This window comes from Coenobita brevimanus, chromosome 108 (genome assembly GCF_032717465.1).
Source record: "Coenobita brevimanus isolate Jiangsu-jjx chromosome 108, ASM3271746v2, whole genome shotgun sequence".
NCBI lineage: Eukaryota > Metazoa > Arthropoda > Malacostraca > Decapoda > Coenobitidae > Coenobita > Coenobita brevimanus.
In genome coordinates, this window is record NC_137061.1 from 16970891 (window position 1) to 16990110 (window position 19220).

Consider the following 19220-nt stretch of genomic DNA (forward strand, 5'->3'; position numbering starts at 1 on the left):
TGTCATAATTCAGGTGAGAAACTGGTGAGGGTATATTAAAGGTGGTCACTGATAGGTGGGGGTGCTATAATCCAAGTGAGAATAACAGATGGTGCTCAGTGATAGGTGGAATGCCTCGTGCTGTAGCTTATTATTTTGGATCTATATGCACCTGTAAAGAACGCTATAATCCAGGTGAGAATGATGGGCGATATATGTTAGCCAATAATAGGTCACCATGGGTGCTTCCTCATCTGAAAAGGCCATTGTATTCCTGGCGAGAATAGGTGGGGTCTCAATATAGCTTACTATCTCTGATCCCCCTACACCGGCAAGGAGCACTGGACTCGTAATCCAGGCAGGAAAACAGTAGTGGTCAGTGGGTGGTGGTTCTGATGTTTTCAAAAACTGTGCTTCCATGCTGACACCCATCCTAGGCTGACTCTTTCGCCCTTGTCAAGTGGCTGTTTTCCATCTGGCTGGAAGCTTACCCTCACTTAGTCGGTACTGAAGAAGGGTGACCAGACCCGGTCTTCTCTCTCCCAGTTGATTTAATTTATTGTGTTTCTAAAGCCTTTCAGCCCACCATGAACTGTAAAATTTGAAATACATTTTTTCTTATAATCTTTCTGGCTGTCATTACTGATTTCATCAGGGACGCTACACTGGTGATCTTCCATTCCGCGCAATTCTCTGTCACTTTCTTTCTAGGATTTCAGTTCAATACTTGCTATTGTTCTTTTCGTCGGGCATATGTTTTTAATTTCCAAACTTCCCCCCTACATTTCCTATCTCCTTTCCTGTGCTTTCGTCTTACTTTTCCTTTCCAGTCGCTCCATAGCTGTTAAAGATGGTCACTGTTCTTCCTTGCGAGCTATGAGCCATGATAATCACGGTTCTGTCACCAGCTTTGTTGCTCCTATTGATTTACTGAGCTTAGCATGTTATGTTGACAGTTCCATCCTTCTTTTGAGTATCCGTATCAATCCGTATAAGGTTTCCGGCAGGACCAGACCTTGTCCTAAGAGGAAGAATGATAGCTGGAATTTCTCCCAGCATATGCTGCTCTGCAAGGTTGTTTGTTGCTTAGTCGTCACGATTCAAAAGCTGCCTGAATGCAATGAATTAGTGCTGATCTCTTCCTCTGGCCAAACTGCAGGCTCAGGAAGGGAACGCCGAGAAGATTGTTTTATGTGCACACAGCCGAGAATTCCTTAACGCAGCGTAACGTCATGATAGTTGAGCAGAAATTCACTTGCCTCTCTACGGAATGAAAGGGAGACAGAACTACTAGACTCCCAGAGCGTAACACAGCTCCCTCCCAGTAAAGTATCCAGTAGTTGTACAGAGTCTCTAAGAATGACCTGAATTCCTAATGGTATAACTACTGGTCTACATCTCACACTGCCCAGGTACTATCCGGAAGGAATTTCTGTAGTAATGACAGTGCCAGTGACAGCTGAAGTATTGCATTGGCTGTTTTGTGTGTGTGTGTGTGTGTGTGTGTGTGTGTGTGTGTGTGTGTGTGTGTGTGTGTGTGTGTGTGTGTCAGAGTCTGTTTATGTCATCAACAATACCCACAAGGGTGACAACGACCAAATGAATGGACATGCTGCGAGAATGAAATTTAACACTTTCGCTGCTACAAAGCTTATAATATTTAATCTGATTGACTTCTGACAATTAAAGACAACAAAAGCAAATTTACCATAGTTAGACTCGAACCCTGAATATGGGTACTTGAGATCAGGAGGCTGTTGTTTAACCCCGGTCTGTCTGGTCGGCCACAGGTAAGCAACTGCTTCTGTGGTACCATCCAGTACAAACATACACCGTGTAGGGAAATGGCACCATCTTGTGGCAGACTGTACCTCACTCGGGTCTGACCAGGGTCCTTCTCCATGACCAGGTACAAGGAAATATGAGGAGACTTGGCTTCCAGGTGGGCACAGCAGCTGCTTTGCTCCACCCAGGGTTCACAGCACCACAACATACAGTATCGTCAGGAGATAAACACTGCAACCACTGACCCACCATTCTAGTGATGTATTTCCTGTGTGTGTTGCAGGAGTGTTACAGCCACACAAGTGGGAGAACTGCATGACGCTGGACAAACGGTCGTGGGGGTATCGACGCAACGCACCGGTCACTGACTACCTCACTATAAACGCAGTCATCTCAGAGCTGGCTTCGACTATTAGCTGTGGAGGTAAACATGCTTAGTCTCAATGTAAATATAATATTTCAGTAATGTGAGTGGACATTGAGTGACAAGCCAATGGATTTCAAATTTTCTCAGAAATTACTTGTTATGCCAGGTGGTAATCATATAACTAATCCATGGGGTAGAAGAGAAAAAATGTCCTTGTATTCCCTGCATTCTTAAATGGCGAAATGGGAAAGGGTAATGTGAATGAGGGATCCCACACCATCTGTTCTTCCCCTGGCAGGCATCCAGAAAGCCTCGGATCTGGGTCCTGTAGAGATGAGAGTAGGTGTTCCATTCTGCGAGTGTTTCTTCATGTTTTTATACAGATATTTATTGCAGGTAATATTCTGATCAACGCTGGTCCCACACACGACGGCCGTATTCCCGCCATCATGGAGGAACGGCTGAGACAACTTGGGTGGTGGCTGGGGGTGAACGGCCAGGCGGTGTATGAGTTGAAGCCGTGGACGCACCAGAATGATTCCCTCACGCCAGGTGTATGGTACGTGCACCACATGTATGGACTACCATAAGGAGAATTTTGCTATCCCTTCTCGGTTGGCTGACTCAATGGAAGGTGTTACGGGAAGTATTTTATGTGACAGTAATGAGAAACACACAACAAAAGAGTATGAGAAAAAAGGATGCTTTCGGTTGTTTGGGGAGGAATTGACTATGAGCATTACTGATTGAAAGAGTTTTGAAATATTTGTCATGTTAAGAGAGAGGGACAGAGAGAGAGAGAGAGAGAGAGAGAGAGAGAGAGAGAGAGAGAGACAGAGACAGACAGACAGACAGACAGACAGACAGACAGACAGGCAGACAGAGACAGAGAGAGTAGTGAATGGGTGAGAATCTGCAGTGTCCATCTACTCGTGTCTCTTCCACTGCAGGTACACTCAGAAGGAAGGCACTGTGTACGGTATAGTGCTGACGTGGCCTCCAGGTGATGTGCTGGTGCTGGGATCTGTTCTACCTACACCATCCACACACATCTCAATGCTGGGATATCAGGGTGCACTACAGGTATTTGCTAGCCTCTGTGTGTGTGTGTGTGTGTGTGTGTGTGTGTGTGTGTGTGTGTGTGTAAGTATAATCACGACACACATACATCAGTACCTCTCTGTCGCAGCTCAGTACCTTGCCCTCTCCCTCTGTCATTGTTTACATTATTATTACTATCTTCGTTTGCGTCTGTCTTCGTGTCTTTCTTTGTATCTGTTACCAAACGCCATTAATTGCGCTGATAAAACCAGCACATGAGAATAATATAGGCAGCTTCTGGGGACAAAAAGATCAACTTCCTGAGATCTAATATAAATTCACATGATCGGGTTGTCAGGCCAGCTATATTCCGTGGGATGTTTTGGGCGTTTTTCGAAGTTTGCACTGAATTTCCTGATTAAAAAGGGAATATGACTCCTGTCCCACGTCCCTCTTGTCCTTAAGGAATTCTAAGATAAATTTTGAGCATGTCTGTAGATATAGCCCATACAAAATTCCGTTCGTAGAAAAATGTGGATATTTTCTTGCCGATCGGGATTAGGGATAGGAGGCTGTTTCAATTCCCCCGAACCCACAATGATTCTGTGTCCAGTTAGTTTCTTTAGCCTATCTGCGTCTATGGCCATGATAATTTCGTTTTTCTTTATTTTCTACTTTAAAATGAAGAACTGGGAGGAGATCTTTTCAGGTGCGTGTTGCCCATAGTGTGTTGATGATCTTGCTTTGAGGCAGAGACATCCTCATGCAAATATTCGGCACCAAACCTTGAATGCCGTAGCCGTGCATAGTGAAGGCGGGTTACACACACACACACACACACACACACACACACACACACACACACATGCACATATATGTACAGTTATTTATTTAATTATTTATTTATTTATTTATTGTATATACATTCATACAGTCCAGTAAAAGATTATTTTTTTTCCTTGGGAGATATTTGTATAGGGCAGTATTGATGTTGTACACAGTGTTGTGTATACTACACGAGCGGCATACAACATACATACATACAGGAGAAGGAACACGTGAATAAAAATATTGTTTAATGTTTATCTGTACTGATTAATGGTATATTTCATTTATAAATTGTTATTCTTAAATTAGTTCTTGAAGATTGACTACAGCTTCTTAAATATTTCTGTTTTGGCAGTTACTGATATTTGTCATGAAAAGTGTGTGTGTGTGTGTGTGTGTGTGTGTGTGTGTGTGTGTGTGTGTGTGTGTGTGTGTGTGTGTGTGTGTTTAAGATTGACTAAACACATTTCGCCAGTTATCTGGATTTTCAAAATCTTGCACTGTAATAATAGAAGGCTGTAAATTTTTATCCATTTATTCAAATTATATATTTAAAATTAGCTTCGAAACGCAAAATTGCATTGATGTGATTGGCTGTAGTGGATGGAAATATAATTCTATAGCGGAGACTTCAAATCTGTGGCACCGCATCAGCCTTCCTAAGAGATCATATTAATCACAAGGAAGGTTCATATGTAAACATCCACTTAAGAAAATCCGCAGACAGAAACAATAAACTTAACATAATGCCCTTCTGTAGGTACAAAAAGAATGATTCCCTATTAAGAAAGACCAGAGAAAGGTGCTTCATAAACAAATTCACACCACAATTGAACACAGACCTATGAATCACTGACACCAGTTTGATCTTGAAGTTTCAAACATATCAACCCTTTCCGAACTACCATACATAAATATGAAATTTCGAATCCGAAGCTTCAGATTCTTATTTCACAAGGGACCTAACCACAACAAAACGACTCTTGGTCATACTAAAGCCAATGGGCAGAGGCTATACAGCAGTCACAGCCTCAGAGAAAGGCCTTCTCCTTGCCAGTATAAAACTTTTGTCTTGAGAACATTCAGATAATTGGAGAAATCCATTTAGTCAATTTTCAAGTAAATAAAAGAAAAAAAAATTGTTCTATCTATTGCCAGACGCCATAATCCCGCAAGGGGTGGCCATTTGACTCTGAGTTATTTGTTTTACGGGGAGGGGCACTAATCCTCCACCAACCCACTTGTTGACACGTAGGGAGCATGTGTGGTTTGGTTAAATGGTTACCACCCAGCGTTGTAAATGGTTTCTTGGCTTTCAGGAAATCATTTGACTTGTCACTCAATGTAAAGCCACCTGTAAAGGAAAGAAAAGCAATAAGAAGTGACAGGAAAGATGAGAGAAACAGGAAGAGAGGAGGGCAGGTACAGAAAAAGAATGATAAAGGCTAAGGAAGGAGTAGGCAGCACTACATCAAGTGAGTGGATGATGGTCGCCACCACCTACCACTACTTTTTGTTACATATCAATAGTTATCAAAATACAAGTATTACATATCATTAAGTACCAAAATACAAGTATTACATACCATTAATTACCATAATAGAAATATTACATATGATTAATTACCAAAATAGAAGTATTTTAAAGCCTTTAGTTAGTCTTCTGATACTTGAAATAAATTAATAGTTTTCCAAACACGTGCCATTAACGGCTAAAACAATAAATATTTTAAAATCTTTTGTAAACATGCTCTTTATATTCTGCATGTTTTATGCTTTTCATGTATTATTTAACACTGAATACCCAGTCTTTATGACGCTGAAAATTGCGCAGAAATGGGTATGAAAATCACAAAGATGTTTACAATGTACCTTATTTTGATTACTGGCTCTGGTTGCCAGTTAGGTTATTACCTCCGCCAAGGAGGTTAGGTTTTTGCCAGTGTTGGTTTGTTTGTCTGTCTGCCACCAGGATTACTCCAAAAGTTATGAACAAATTTTTTTTTTTTTTTTTAATAGGGATAAGGTATGGCCCAAGGAACAGTCCGTAAGATTCTGGTGGTGATCCAGATCATCAGCCGGATCCAGGAATTTTTTTGTGTGTGTGCACACGATATCTCCAGAAGTTCTATATGAATTTCGATAAAATTTTGTGGAAGGCTGGGCAATGAGCCAAGAAAGAATTAATTGAATTTTGGGGCGGATCCGGAACCGGATCGGGATCCTGCAATGGGAATGGCAGAGGTATGCGCTGAGTGCTGTCTAGTTTTATGTGTAGCAGTTACAGGTCGTAAGCAGTGGCAAGGCATTTCCTTTTCCTTGACTGTTTCTAATTTTTTAATGCACAAGTCTTTTTTTTTTAAACAGAAAATGAACTAATGAAGGAAAACAAGTTAAATTTAAAAAATCCATCCACCAAATTACAGGTGTCCCGTTCTGTGAACGATGGGTAACAGTTGGACTTAAACTGCCGTTGGTGGAAGGTTGGGGGGGGGGGAATAATCTGGGGAAGCGAGTTCCAAAAAGAAGCAGTTCAGAGAATAAAGGAATTCTGATTGGCAGAAGTTCTGCAGTATGGCAGTGTGACGGTCCAGTCATGAGCGCTACCAGATGCCCAAGCAGCGCGGGGTAAGGATGCAACTTTGTCTGGGCATATGCCATAAAAGTATCTGTAAAATAATGAATGGGAGGCAACATTCTGTCTTACATGTAACAGAGGTAGTTCATTTGTAACTGGAAGATTATTCATTATTCTTATAGCTTTGTTCTCAATTTTATCCGTTTGTTTTAGTGCAACCTGTCCACATTCACTCCACAGGGATGAACAATACTCCAGCTGAGAGCACAAAAAACTAGTAAATTACAGTCAACTGCTTGTCAGTCAAGAAGTTACGGACACCCTTCAATTTAATCCAAGTTTCTTTGAGGTGGTTTTTACAGGTGATCAGATGTGACAGGTGTAACTGACGTTATTGTTAATCGAAACACAGAGAATTTCAATACTTTAAGAAATGCGAATATTCTCTGCATTGAAGATAATACAGGAAGCAGGAAATACCTATTATGTAAACTGGATATGTTTGATTTTTCTAGGATTAAATGAGACAATGTTATTTTGTCCTCAGTCAGTGATTTTAGATAAGTCTTGATTTGTGGAGACTGCTGTGCTGAGTTAGAAGTTAGAGATGTCAGAGTTTGTGAATGAGCGGTAAATTGTAAACGAACTGTGAAGCGTTGAGTTATCTGTATGAGTGAATGAGGTTGTGGGTGACAGACAAGAAATCATTAATACCCGTATAGATGAGGAACAGGGTTGAAGCCAGGACTGATCTTTGTGGCACACTGGCATTAACTGAATGGAAATTGGAATATATATCATCTGCCTTTACTCCGATCTTTCTGTTGCTAAAATATGAGGCTATCAGATGAAAACAATGATGATAGGCCGTAGCAAGGGAGTTTGGATAACAGGGAACGGTGCTACACTTCCAGAAGCTTTCGAGATATCAAGGGCTACTGCATGAGTTTCTCCATGCTGGTCAGTTGGCTGATGGACTGTATGAGTAATGAGACTGAGTATATCAACAGTGAATCTTTCTCGGCGAAAATCATACTGTTTGTCACTAATTAAGTTATTGGATTCAAGATGTGTTACAGTGTCCCTATTAATGACAATCTCTACTACTTTACTAAGAGAAGATGTGATAACTATGGGTCTGTAATCAGAGGAACTTCCTTTCTTTGGATTTGGGGGGATTCTTTCCAATAAACAGTGAATTAAAAGTACGTAAACATTGCCGGAATAATTTAGCTAGAAGAGGAGCAAGTTCTGGCAAATACTTTTTCAAAACTATTGAGGAAATTCCATCTAGACCTGGAGCTACGTTGGTTGACAGAATATTCAGGATAGTGTTTAAGTATCTAGTATGTATCTTTAGTGGAGCAATTTAGGAAAGTCAAGTTCTAGTGCACGAACGTTCTGACAGATTTCCTCTAAAATAGAGTTTTAGCAAACGTACAGGCAAGAATGTTGGCTTTTCCATAAGAGTCATTTACTCGTACAATGTTTACTTCTGAAGATTTTAGTGGAGGAATGGGTGATAGACTTCTGAAAGTTACTATTGAGAGAACTGAGAGTTGTCCAAATAGTCTGTCATTAAGATTACTTAATAGCTTGGACGCTTGGTTGTGAAGAAAGTTTGATTTAGCAAGATTTATGACTGCTTTTGCGTGGCTTCGAACAGTTTTAAAGTAATCAAGGGATTAGGTTTTTTTTTTTTTTTTTAAATCAAAGTAACAGTTATATGCTAAAAACTTTTGGGCCGTTGCTCTGCTACAGTTGCAGTCGAGTCATTTGGGGAGTCTGATCTTTTAGTAAGTTGTTGACAGGGCAGAATGAATTCCACACCAACTTGTGTTCAGTCTCTTATATGGGACTGAGCAGAATTGATGTCAGTGGAGAAGGACTGCCATGGAATAGCAGCTAGATTATTTATAAGTCCTTCCCAGTTTGCACTACCAAAATGCCATCTTGCCACCCTGACTGGTTCAGAACGGGGAGGTTCGGGCCAGATGACGAATGATGTTTTAATGAGACTGTGGTAGGAGGACCCAAGTAGTGACTACCTCAATCCTGTATCGATCTAGGTTATTATTTTGTGAGGAACAGATCCATGAGATGGGCACTACGATCAGCATTATCTGGTATTCTGGTTGGTTGTTTTACCAATTGCGTGAGATTTAACGAGTCTGCAAACAGATCGTATTCTTGATTAGTACCGTCAGTTCTGGCATAATGAAATGACTGTTCTGCATTATGGACATTAAAATCACCCAGCACCGTAACTTCAGTAGTAGGGGTGATGTAGAAACCTTCTCTCTAGGCCAGCCGATGATGCATCTGTTGCATGCACTTCAGTCGGGACAGCGAGTATAAAATTGCCCACATAATAACAGAAATTTTGCCACCAGGTAACAGATGAAGGAACTGTCAAAAGTTTTTATCAGCAGAAAGGTTACCAGTAAAAGAATTTCATTGTGTCAGATGCCTAATGTCAGACTGATCTATTCATCCCAATAAGAAAGTTAAAAACTCAGCAGCATGATAATATATTTTTAAGTCGGCAGAGTGTTCCCTACCGGGCTAATGTATGGCCCGGTCTTCACTACAGGTTAAGGATATCTTTAAACGAACGAGTGTTCCCTTATACTAAATAGAGCAAAATTAACCAGAAGCACTCAGAGAGTAGGCTAGCTCACCCACGCCCTGCAGTTTTTCAAAGGGTCGAACATTTGACTTTGCCTTGTGGTCTGGTCTTTGGACCGGTTGTTCTAAAGAATTTATTTCCTTCATCTTTGCCAGAACTTCATCCTTGCCAATAGGAGTGGTCCAGATCAGATCAAAACTCTTCAGCCTGGCCTTCCCCAGTGACCGTGACCTCAATCAAAGTTCCAAGTCCTCGGCTGACCCTTTGTGCTTCTGTTACGTTGGGTCACCCTCGGTGCTTCTGTTACGTTGTCACCCTCGGTGCTTCTGTTATGTTGTGTCCCCCTCGGTGCTTCTGTTACGTTGTGTCCCCCTCGGTGCTTCTGTTACGTTGTGTCCCCCTCGGTGCTTCTGTTACGTTGTGTCCCCCTCGGTGCTTCTGTTACGTTGTGTCTCCCTCGGTGCTTCTGTTACGTTGTGTCCCCCTCGGTGCTTCTGTTACGTTGTGTCACCCTCGGTGCTTCTGTTACGTTGTGTCACCCTCGGTGCTTCTGTTACGTTGTGTCACCCTCGGTGCTTCTGTTACGTTGTGTCCCCCTCGGTGCTTCTGTTACGTTGTGTCACCCTCGGTGCTTCTGTTACGTTGTGTCACCCTCGGTGCTTCTGTTACGTTGTGTCACCCTCGGTGCTTCTGTTATGTTGTGTAAACTAAACCAAACTACTCAAGTTATATCGTCAAATAACAAACATTGACCGATAACACTGATCTTTGTCTTATTTTGACAAATCGAGCCACTTCATTTTAGCCATACTCTCAACACTACCATCAAATTTGGTCTAAATCTGTTCAAAGGCTTTAAAGTTGACCTTTCCGTCAGACTTTGTCCTTTGTCATGTTTTTCTTTTAAAAAATACAAGCAAATAAACAAATCTGAAATCAATTCCCGGGAAACTCTTCAACTCTTCCAAGTTTGATCTCAATCGTTTAAAAGCTTTTTTAGTATTTTGTTGCCACACACACACACACACACACACACACACACACACACACACACACACACACACACACACACACACACACACACACACACACACACACACACACACACACACACACACACTGAAAACAACACATCAACGCTTCATTCTAATCAGGTTGAAAATGTCTGTCGTGGCAGCTGACAACCCAGCACCATCCCGTCTAACCTCTTGCTTTTCATGATAACAGTTCAGGTCAATCTGTATAAAAATTTGTCAGGCAGGAACAAGATTAAACTAGAAAATAAAATAAAGACCAACCCATACCATCTCATTTTTCCATCTCCAGTTCAAGCCGGTGAAAAGTGGGCTTCAAGTGGCGTTTCCAAGAATGTCAGAGGTGGATGGAAAGTGGGCATGGGTGCTGTCGATGCAAGGGGTCCAGCCAGTCACCAATCGCATCATTCCCGACGAGGAGTAGCCGAGTGGACCCACGCTGCATGGCTGGAAATTATTGTCTTCCTCTATTAAACTCTTGAATCCAATTGCAGTTTTTCCTTGCTATTTTTTTTTTTTTTTTTTTTTTTTTTGCTCCCATAGACTTTTTTTTTTTTTTTTTTTTTTTTCTAGGAAGCCATATTCAACAAATGTGGTCTACAATATCTAACCTTTCCAGTCTGAAGTTTGTATGAAATGGGACGAATGCAATGCAAGGAGTCCAGTCAACCACCAGCCACATCACTCCTGCGACAGAGTCCACCAACGTAACATGGATGGGAAGATTTTGTGTTCATTTCTACTCCTGTTTCTTGAGAGGTTGAAAAGATGGTTGTAGAATTCTATTGTGTGTGTGTGTGTGTGTGTGTGTGTGTGTGTGTGTGTGTGTGTGTCTGTCTGTCTGTCTCTGTCTGTCTGTCTGTCTCTGTCTGTCTGTCTGTGTCTGTCTGTCTGTCTCTCTGTCTGTGTGTGTGTCTGTCTGTCTTTCTTTTATACAAGGAAGAAGGAACCAAACGCCAGAAGCCCACAAAACTGTTCCTTCTAAGAGAATATAAAAACAATAACAGCCAAATTCTAGATCCGTTCATTTCGAGAGCATGCACACACTGCATTTAAAAGACTGTAGGTCATAGGCAGTAGAAAGTACAGGCAAAGGAAGATAGTTCCAGAGTTGACCTGTTGCATACACGAAGGACTGGAGTAACTGTTAACTGTTGCACTAGTGAGCTGGACAGAATAGAGATGAGAGTTTGCAACTTGACGGGTGCTACGCGCCCGGCGTAGTGGTAGAGGAGTGCAAGCAGACAGTTCAGAGAAGCAGTGACCACTGGAGTGGGGATAGAAAAGAGATAAAGATGCAACAGTTCGACAAAGAGATAAAGATTGAAGGGAGTCAGTAAGAGAAGGAGAGTTAGAGAGACTAAAAGCATTTGAGTCCACCTTGTTGAGGAGCCTCCTCACACATGAGAGCTCTACACAGGGTACAAAAAAAAAAAAAACGTGTGCAGGTGTAAAGACGGCATGGAGTCGGTTTAGCACACCTAATCTTTTGGAAGCAGATTTTACAAGAGAGGTAACATGATCATTTCAAGGAATCCTGAGAGAATGAAACCCCAAGTATGTTCAAAGATAATTCAAGATTAAGTTGGATATTGTTAAAAATTGGAGGATACTATTCAAGAAAATTTCGATAGGTCGAAAGATGTAAGAACTGAGTTTTCGATGCATTAAAAACAAGACTTCTTTTACCCCAATCAGAGAGCTGAGCCAAGTCAGACATTAGGTGTGCCATAGCCTCATCTCTTGTTTGTACAAGTGAATGCTGAGATGGACAGTGCGAGAAGCGAATGGAAAGATGAAGAGTGGAGTCATCAGCTTATGAATGGATAGGGTTAGATGTACAGCTTAGCTTAGAAGGTCGTTGATGAAGGGAGTCGGTGATAGACAGAGCCTGAGGAACACCACTCTTGTTAGCTCTAGAAGAACGGTAGAAGTATACAACAGCAGCTATAGAACGATCAGAAAGGAAGCTAGAAATGAAGGCACAGAAGGACAGAAACCGTAAGAGGGCAGACTCGACTGAAAGCCTTTGAGATGGCAAGTGCAATGGCAAAGCTTTCACCAAAGTTCTGAAAGAAGGATGATCAGGAGTCTGAAAGGAAGGTGAGAAGATTGCCAGCTTAGCGTCCCTGACAGAACTCATATTGGCGATCGGAAAGAAGATTCTGATAGGGAAGGTGTTTGCTAAAAATAGATTTAAAAACTTCAGCAATGCCGGATGTTAAAGTAATTGGGCGATAGTTAGAGGGCTGGGAATGGTCACCTTATTTGGGACAGGCTGAATGAGAGCAAACTTCCAGCAAGAAGGAAAGGTACAAGCTGAATTTACCTAGGCAGGGTGTAGGCACAGAAGCACAGTTCTTGAGGACAACAGGAAGAACTCCATCAGGTCCATATACCTTGCTAGTACTGAGGCCAGTGATGGCAGAAAGTACATCAACTGAAGAAATTCTAATGTCAGTCATGGGGAAGTCGGGGGGGGGGGGTGATAGAGGAACAGCACCGGAATCGTCTCAGGTGGAACTGGAGGAGAAAGTCTGAGCAAAGAGTTGTGATTTTCAGTAGAAGAAACAGCTAAATAGCCATCAAAGCGGAAAAGATGAGGGAAGGATGATGCAATACAGCTGTTAGGGAGGATTTTGGCAAGGTGGCACAAGGAGTGGGAAGAATCTGAGTCAGAGTTCAGAATATATAGTACGAATGAAATTATTCATAGCAAAGCAAAGAAGACTTAGCACAGTTCCGATCAGAGAGATGAGATTCCGGGGTAGGTTGGTTCCAGGACTTTTTGTAGGCCTTCTCTCTGTTGTGGACAGCATTGTAACACGTGTGATTACATTTTATTTTCCATTAGCCATAGGACAGGAGAAAATGTATACTTCCACGCCCAAGAGGATAACTGTAATGCACGAGGCACACCCAGATGGCTCTTGGCCATGGAAGCAATGATCATTGCAGGGGAAAAAAAAAGGTACTGCCTGAGGGCCCCCCAGTCAGCAGCTCCAAAGACACAGCCGCCGCTTCTTGTGTGTGTGTGTGTGTGTGTGTGTGTGTGTGTGTGTGTGTGTATTTGCTTTTTTTTACGTCTCATTCGTAGATATATGTTTGTATGTGTTGTTCCCTAAACTCCCTCGGTAATCATTTGCATGCTTCCACTCATCTTTAATGGGCACCATATCAGATTAATATTAACAGGGATTGGCAGCGTGAGAACAATAGCAGTAGGGAGTGGAGAGACAAGTCCAGAGAGAATCTGTAAAATTAAAGTTAGAACAATGAGTCACTATATTCGTTTCTGACCCAGTTCCCTCACGGACTACAAAAAAAAAACTATTCCACACACTGAAGTTCCAAAACACAGATACATTTTCTGCATTACTATTACTAACTTTGTACGAGACAACATTACTTTATCAACACCAGTGGAAGCAGGTCACACAGTACATGGAGATTGAACTAAATCACATGTAATTACAAATACAAAAATTATAGCATAACGACTCACTTTTTAGTACTGTATGTTCACTTGAATTATCACTTACTACAAGAATAATCGCTATTAATTATCCCCACGACCAGGAACCAGCGCAAACGTTTACATTATCGCTGGACACTGAGCAGATGTTAACTGGCCTTTAATTGATGCTTAGGGCATGTGAAATTCACTTGTCTTGTACACTCACATGTCTCCCCTAATTCTCACCAGCTGTTACTCACCAACTTCGTTTTGTCGTCCATGGTCGTGTGACAGTCTGCTTCTCTCAGCAGAAAACCTGTGCCCCTAAAACACCCATCAAGTCTGTCCCCTCAGCCAGCAACCTAATTATCTTTTGCCTGATCACCCTCATGACTGTCCTCAGATACACTTCCTGCAGCAGTCTTGTCCCATACTTGAATCATTAATACTAAAGATGTACTCATCAGCACTCCCTTGTGCCCTTTTACTAAAATTAATGATGCTTTAGGGGTAATTTTCTCTTGACTAAAATTAATGATGCTCTCTCTCATGACCCTTGTTTATCACACCAGCCCCACCGATGTCTGGCCTGCGTCAAACGCATCAAATACCCTTGCATATATATTGTCCTCTCTTATTTCCGCTCCTTACTTCCTCCTTTTCCTGCAGTTTTCTTCATCTCCCGCAGTCTCTAGGTCTTCTCTGCAGCTTCTCATGTTTCCTGTGCTTTTGTTCAAATCTCCTTATGATGCTTACTTTGAACAGTTTTGTGTGCCACCTTAAGTAACCTGCGACACTCTCTTTAAGTGGTAGTTGTCTTCTCTTCTTCATTTCCCTCTTTTTTTTTTTTTTTTTTTTTTTCCCAATTTAGGCCCTATGTCAAGATTGACGGGTGGATCATGTAGGCTTGGGGCACAGGAAACCTGGCCCCTGTGTTTACTGGCATCGTAATAAACTGCGCCAAAAAAGTTGGCTTCGGCAGGGTCGGGATCTGTATCATCATCCAGTGTTTGACTGTCCCGAATAGGTTTTAGATATTTGTTACTTTTTGCCAGAACAAGTTTTAAGATTTTGGGCCCAAGAATAATACTATAACTTCCTTATCTGCAGATCATTAAGTATGGTTGTAGTTTTTATTGGATCCTTTAAAATGAAAGTGTAGAGCCTGCAAAACTTGTTGTACTGACTGTTATGAGAGACACTGAGAGATGCAGGAGGTGAGGCGTGGAATCATTAGAATATGGGTAAGGAGGGCTAGGCACACCCTACCGCACTTCACCTGTTACAGTCTGCTTTGTCAGTCCCATCTCTCAGTGGACGCATGTCCTGAGTTGGTCGACCCACGTTTCGAACCGAGTGAGGGATAAAAGGCAGTCAGGGGAATTTTAGAACGATGAGAGGTAAGGAGGATGACGGGGTTTGGTGCTCGAGGAGAGTAAATAGACCAGCTGGATAGGAAAAACGAAGGACTGACCTACACCAACATACTTAATACACCCAGGAAAACTTACGAAAAAATATTTGGTATAACATAGGCAAAATTAATTTTACAAAACCATTTAACAACAGAGTAGATTAATCCAGCACTGTATAAATTCTGCTCACACACACACACACACACACACACACACACACACACACACACACAAATATATATATATATATATATATATATATATATATATATATATATATATATATATATATATATATATGAAAAGATAGGACAAATATGCCATTTCCAGTGGAGTTCAGTGTGGTAGTACTGGTTTGTTGTTGTCATCGTTGATTAAGTGGCATCCAGCTGTGTGTCAGTTGGTACCAGTAGGTGTAACTGGTCGTTGTAATTGACAGGAATAGTTTGTTGTTGTTATGGTCGACTGAGTAGCATCCACTGGAGTCCAAGTTGGTAGGTATAATTGGTTTTGGTTGTTAGTCTTAATCTGCTATAGAGCCAGGGCGGATCCCGTGAGCACTCTCTGCCCGTCGACTACTATTGTATCCGTGGCAGAATCAAATATATCTCTTGTAAGACTAGTTATATCTCCTTTCAGGTGTTTGAAGGAGTTATAGTGACGGTGGTACGTTTTCTTTGATGTCTTACGTAATTCTGTTTTGAAAAATCCTTGACTGAGGAATTTTCTTGTGATCTGTTGGATTCTTGCAGTAAAGTTGTCCTAATTTGTACTTGCCTTTGCCACCCGCAGCAACTGAGACATGTATACACCGTACGCTGGAACTCTAGGTATGTTTCCCGACAAATTTGGGTAAGATACAATTTCAAAATAATAATCATCTCTTTTATCATAGCGTTTTGTTGATATAACTTTGTTTTCTATTTTGATATTAATTTCCAAAAAGCTTGCTTGGCAGTGGTCGGTGTTTTTTTTTATTTAATACTTGTGCTTCTGGATATATTTCTTTTGTCCTTTCATTCATTTCTCCATCATTGTTTAAGGATATTACATCATCAGTGAACGTCTAGTTTTGTTAAATTTCTTCGCTACTGAATATTGAACTTCTGACAATCGTTCCATCCACATGAATTCATAACTATGTAAGTACAGCTTTGCCATGAATGGGGCTGGGTCTGTTCCCATAGGTATTCCTATGCACTGTTTGAAAACCATATTTCCACAAGTAAAAAAGCAGTTTTCTACCAGGTAATTTGTCACACCCACCCACCCACCCACACACACACACACAGTTCACACGCACCCTAATACACACACACACACACACACACACACACACACACACACACACACACACACACACACACACACACACACACACACACACCTGAGCACACGAGCTATGACTCCCCTGTTAACTGCTTGTTGAGAAGCAAATATGGTGTCCATCCGGAAATCAAACCTCCACGCTATTCCCCGCGTCTTCCCACTGCGAGGGAACATACACTTGCTGCGTGGGATGGCCCTGCAGGGCGGACGTTTGCCTGCGGATGATGGCTCTGATCGGCCAGACAGACCAAGGTTACTGAACAACATTAAGCTAAGTGGTCTGTGGTAGGGATCATCATACACTCATTTGATGCTCCACTGCCTACTTCTTCCATTTGGAAAGTATTCACTGAGTGAAAAGCGTAATGGTTTTCCTGTAACCAAAGAAACCATTTACAGTGCCGGTTGGTAACATACAGTATAAGCCAATAACGGGGTGCTGGGCAGCCTAATACCGTGCCACTGTTACCTGGGTGGAGAGACAAATGCTGCGTCCATCCAAGAGCCAAACCTCCACACTCTTGCCCGCGCCTCGCCACTGCAATGAGCCGTCCACCGCAAGGGAGCAAAGGTTCACTGCACTGGCCGTCCCTGAAGGGGTAACTACTTGTCTACGGTGGATGGATCTACTTGAACAGATCTACTACTGCTATTTGAGTGTTATCTCATTACTGAAACCAAAGCATTAACGGTGGTCAACATGATTTATATGTATTTTTTCTCCACCAAATTTTTCGTAGAGTAATTCATCATACTGTAAATAAGTATTATAATTTTCCCAATATGATGCTTAAATTTTAATCTCGAACCCAAGCTATGACTTAAACACGATATTTTTGTTATTATTAGTTTCAGCCAGCCGAATCATTCCTAACTCTTCCCCTTCACTCTACTGTGATGCTTATCATTATCGGCGTGATTGCCAAATGATTGTATGTGTGGGCTTCTAGATTATTTCTTAAAATTAAAACTTTATACAAGACCTTACTAGACGAAGACTGTATACAGATCCATTGTTGCTGGATGCAGGTTGGGTGACACAAACGGCAATCCAAATCCTGTGGTAATGAATGGTTGTCATATTTTTGTGCATAAATCTTGATTGTGTTTTCTAGGCAAGTAAATGAAGAGAATTATGAATGATTTTCAGTTTACTTTTTAAGTGTATGTAATTCGTGTCAAACCATCGCTGGAGCAGTAATTGCGTGTCGGAAACTCCTCCTCCCTCACGTGGCATTTTAGTATTGTGAACCACTCAGCACCAACAGTTCTATTTCTAACGTGGTTCTTGGGTCAGGATAAAAGTTTAAGGTTGAAAATAATGCATATTGTTATATTTTAATTACAAGTTGTTTCCGTCTAATTCATATATTATTATATGAGATATTGGTAAATTACGACCTGGCAACACTCTACAGACCGAGGTGTTGGCCGTCTACAAGATACCGCCTTATGCCAGCAGTGTATAGAGGCTGGTACTGTTTGACGTAGTGCCACCTGATAACACCTAATCCCACACATTCCAGAGTTCCAGCGTCACCTCACCTTGTCACACTACCACCACCTTGCAGTCTGCGGCACACTAATCCTGTAATAACATGACCATGAAGTCTTAATGTAATTCCCCCCCCAAAAAAAAAAAAAAAAAAAACCGACGCAAATAACACCATAGTGCCAACAACGGTGGTCAAGAAACATATCACTTCATGTGCCTGGAAGATAGGTATAATTGTGTGTGTGTGTGTGTGTGTGTGTGTGTGTGTGTGTGTGTGTGTGTGTGTGTGTGTGTGTGTGCGCGCGCGATCAGACTGGAAAGTGGTGGTGCAGCAAGCAGCTGTGGCCTCTGAAACTGGAAAAGAGGGTGTTAGGGTGTTATCAGGTGTTGTTAGGTGTGCCAGTACCGGTCCTTCATGCACCAATACACTGCTGTCACTAATAGCTAACATCAGTCGCGATATGTGAAGATTGCTGTATGTGTTTTTCAATACCATAATTAAAATACTTGTCCTTAACAACCATAATCCATGATATTCAGTGGCAGTAAAATTGCACCAGAAGCGCATGAATGTTTATTAGGATTACTACAGAATAATCCCGACGAAAAATTTGGTGATGAAATACATAAGGACTGGCAGTAAGTTAAAATACGTTGATAAGGTTACACAAATATATCGTATGCGTTGAATTTACTGTTCAGTTTAAAGACATGGACTGCAATGAATAGAAACATTCTTAACTGTTATTTAAATGGTACAGTACGGTACACCCGGTTAGAAATATAACTGGCAGACGCATTCGTAACTGCTAAATCTTGACTTTCACTGGTGTCTTACAGAGACAAAAGGGTGAAGCCAGACCTCCCAAACATGACACGTAAAAGACTGCACAACATGTCCAGGGACATCTTATTTGCCCGGAGGGAGACAACTGTATGCAAGTGGATGTTTGTCGCATAGTCGTCATGACTCGGACGCTGCCAGAATGTCATGAATTGGCAATGGCCGCTGCCTCTTGCCAAGTCTATTGAGAAGACTGTTTTACGTGTACACAACTGACAATTCCTTATTCAGTGTAGTCATGGCATTGGGTAACACACAAAGGAAACTCTTACCTTTCCCCAAATGATTTTAGGAGAGACAGAGAACAAGACTTAAGAGTGTAACACAACTCTCTCCCAGTAAAGTATCCAGTAGTAATATGAAGTCTTTAAGAATAACCTGAATTCCTGATGGTATATCTAAGGGTCTACATATCACAATTGAGTAACCAAAGAAAAAA

The 19220-nt window shown here is 41.6% G+C and overlaps 1 protein-coding gene across 1 annotated transcript in view; it reads left to right on the forward strand.

Annotated features, from left to right (window-relative positions):
* The window catches only part of LOC145417030 (alpha-L-fucosidase-like), a 33511-nt gene extending 22846 nt beyond the window's left edge, over positions 1 to 10665 (forward strand). The window contains exons 4-7 of the mRNA XM_080285870.1: positions 2048 to 2188; positions 2528 to 2690; positions 3082 to 3214; positions 10534 to 10665. Coding sequence (XP_080141996.1) covers positions 2048 to 2188; positions 2528 to 2690; positions 3082 to 3214; positions 10534 to 10665 — 569 coding nt within the window. The remainder of the gene's footprint in view (positions 1 to 2047; positions 2189 to 2527; positions 2691 to 3081; positions 3215 to 10533) is intronic.
* Positions 10666 to 19220: the final 8555 nt, after the last annotated feature.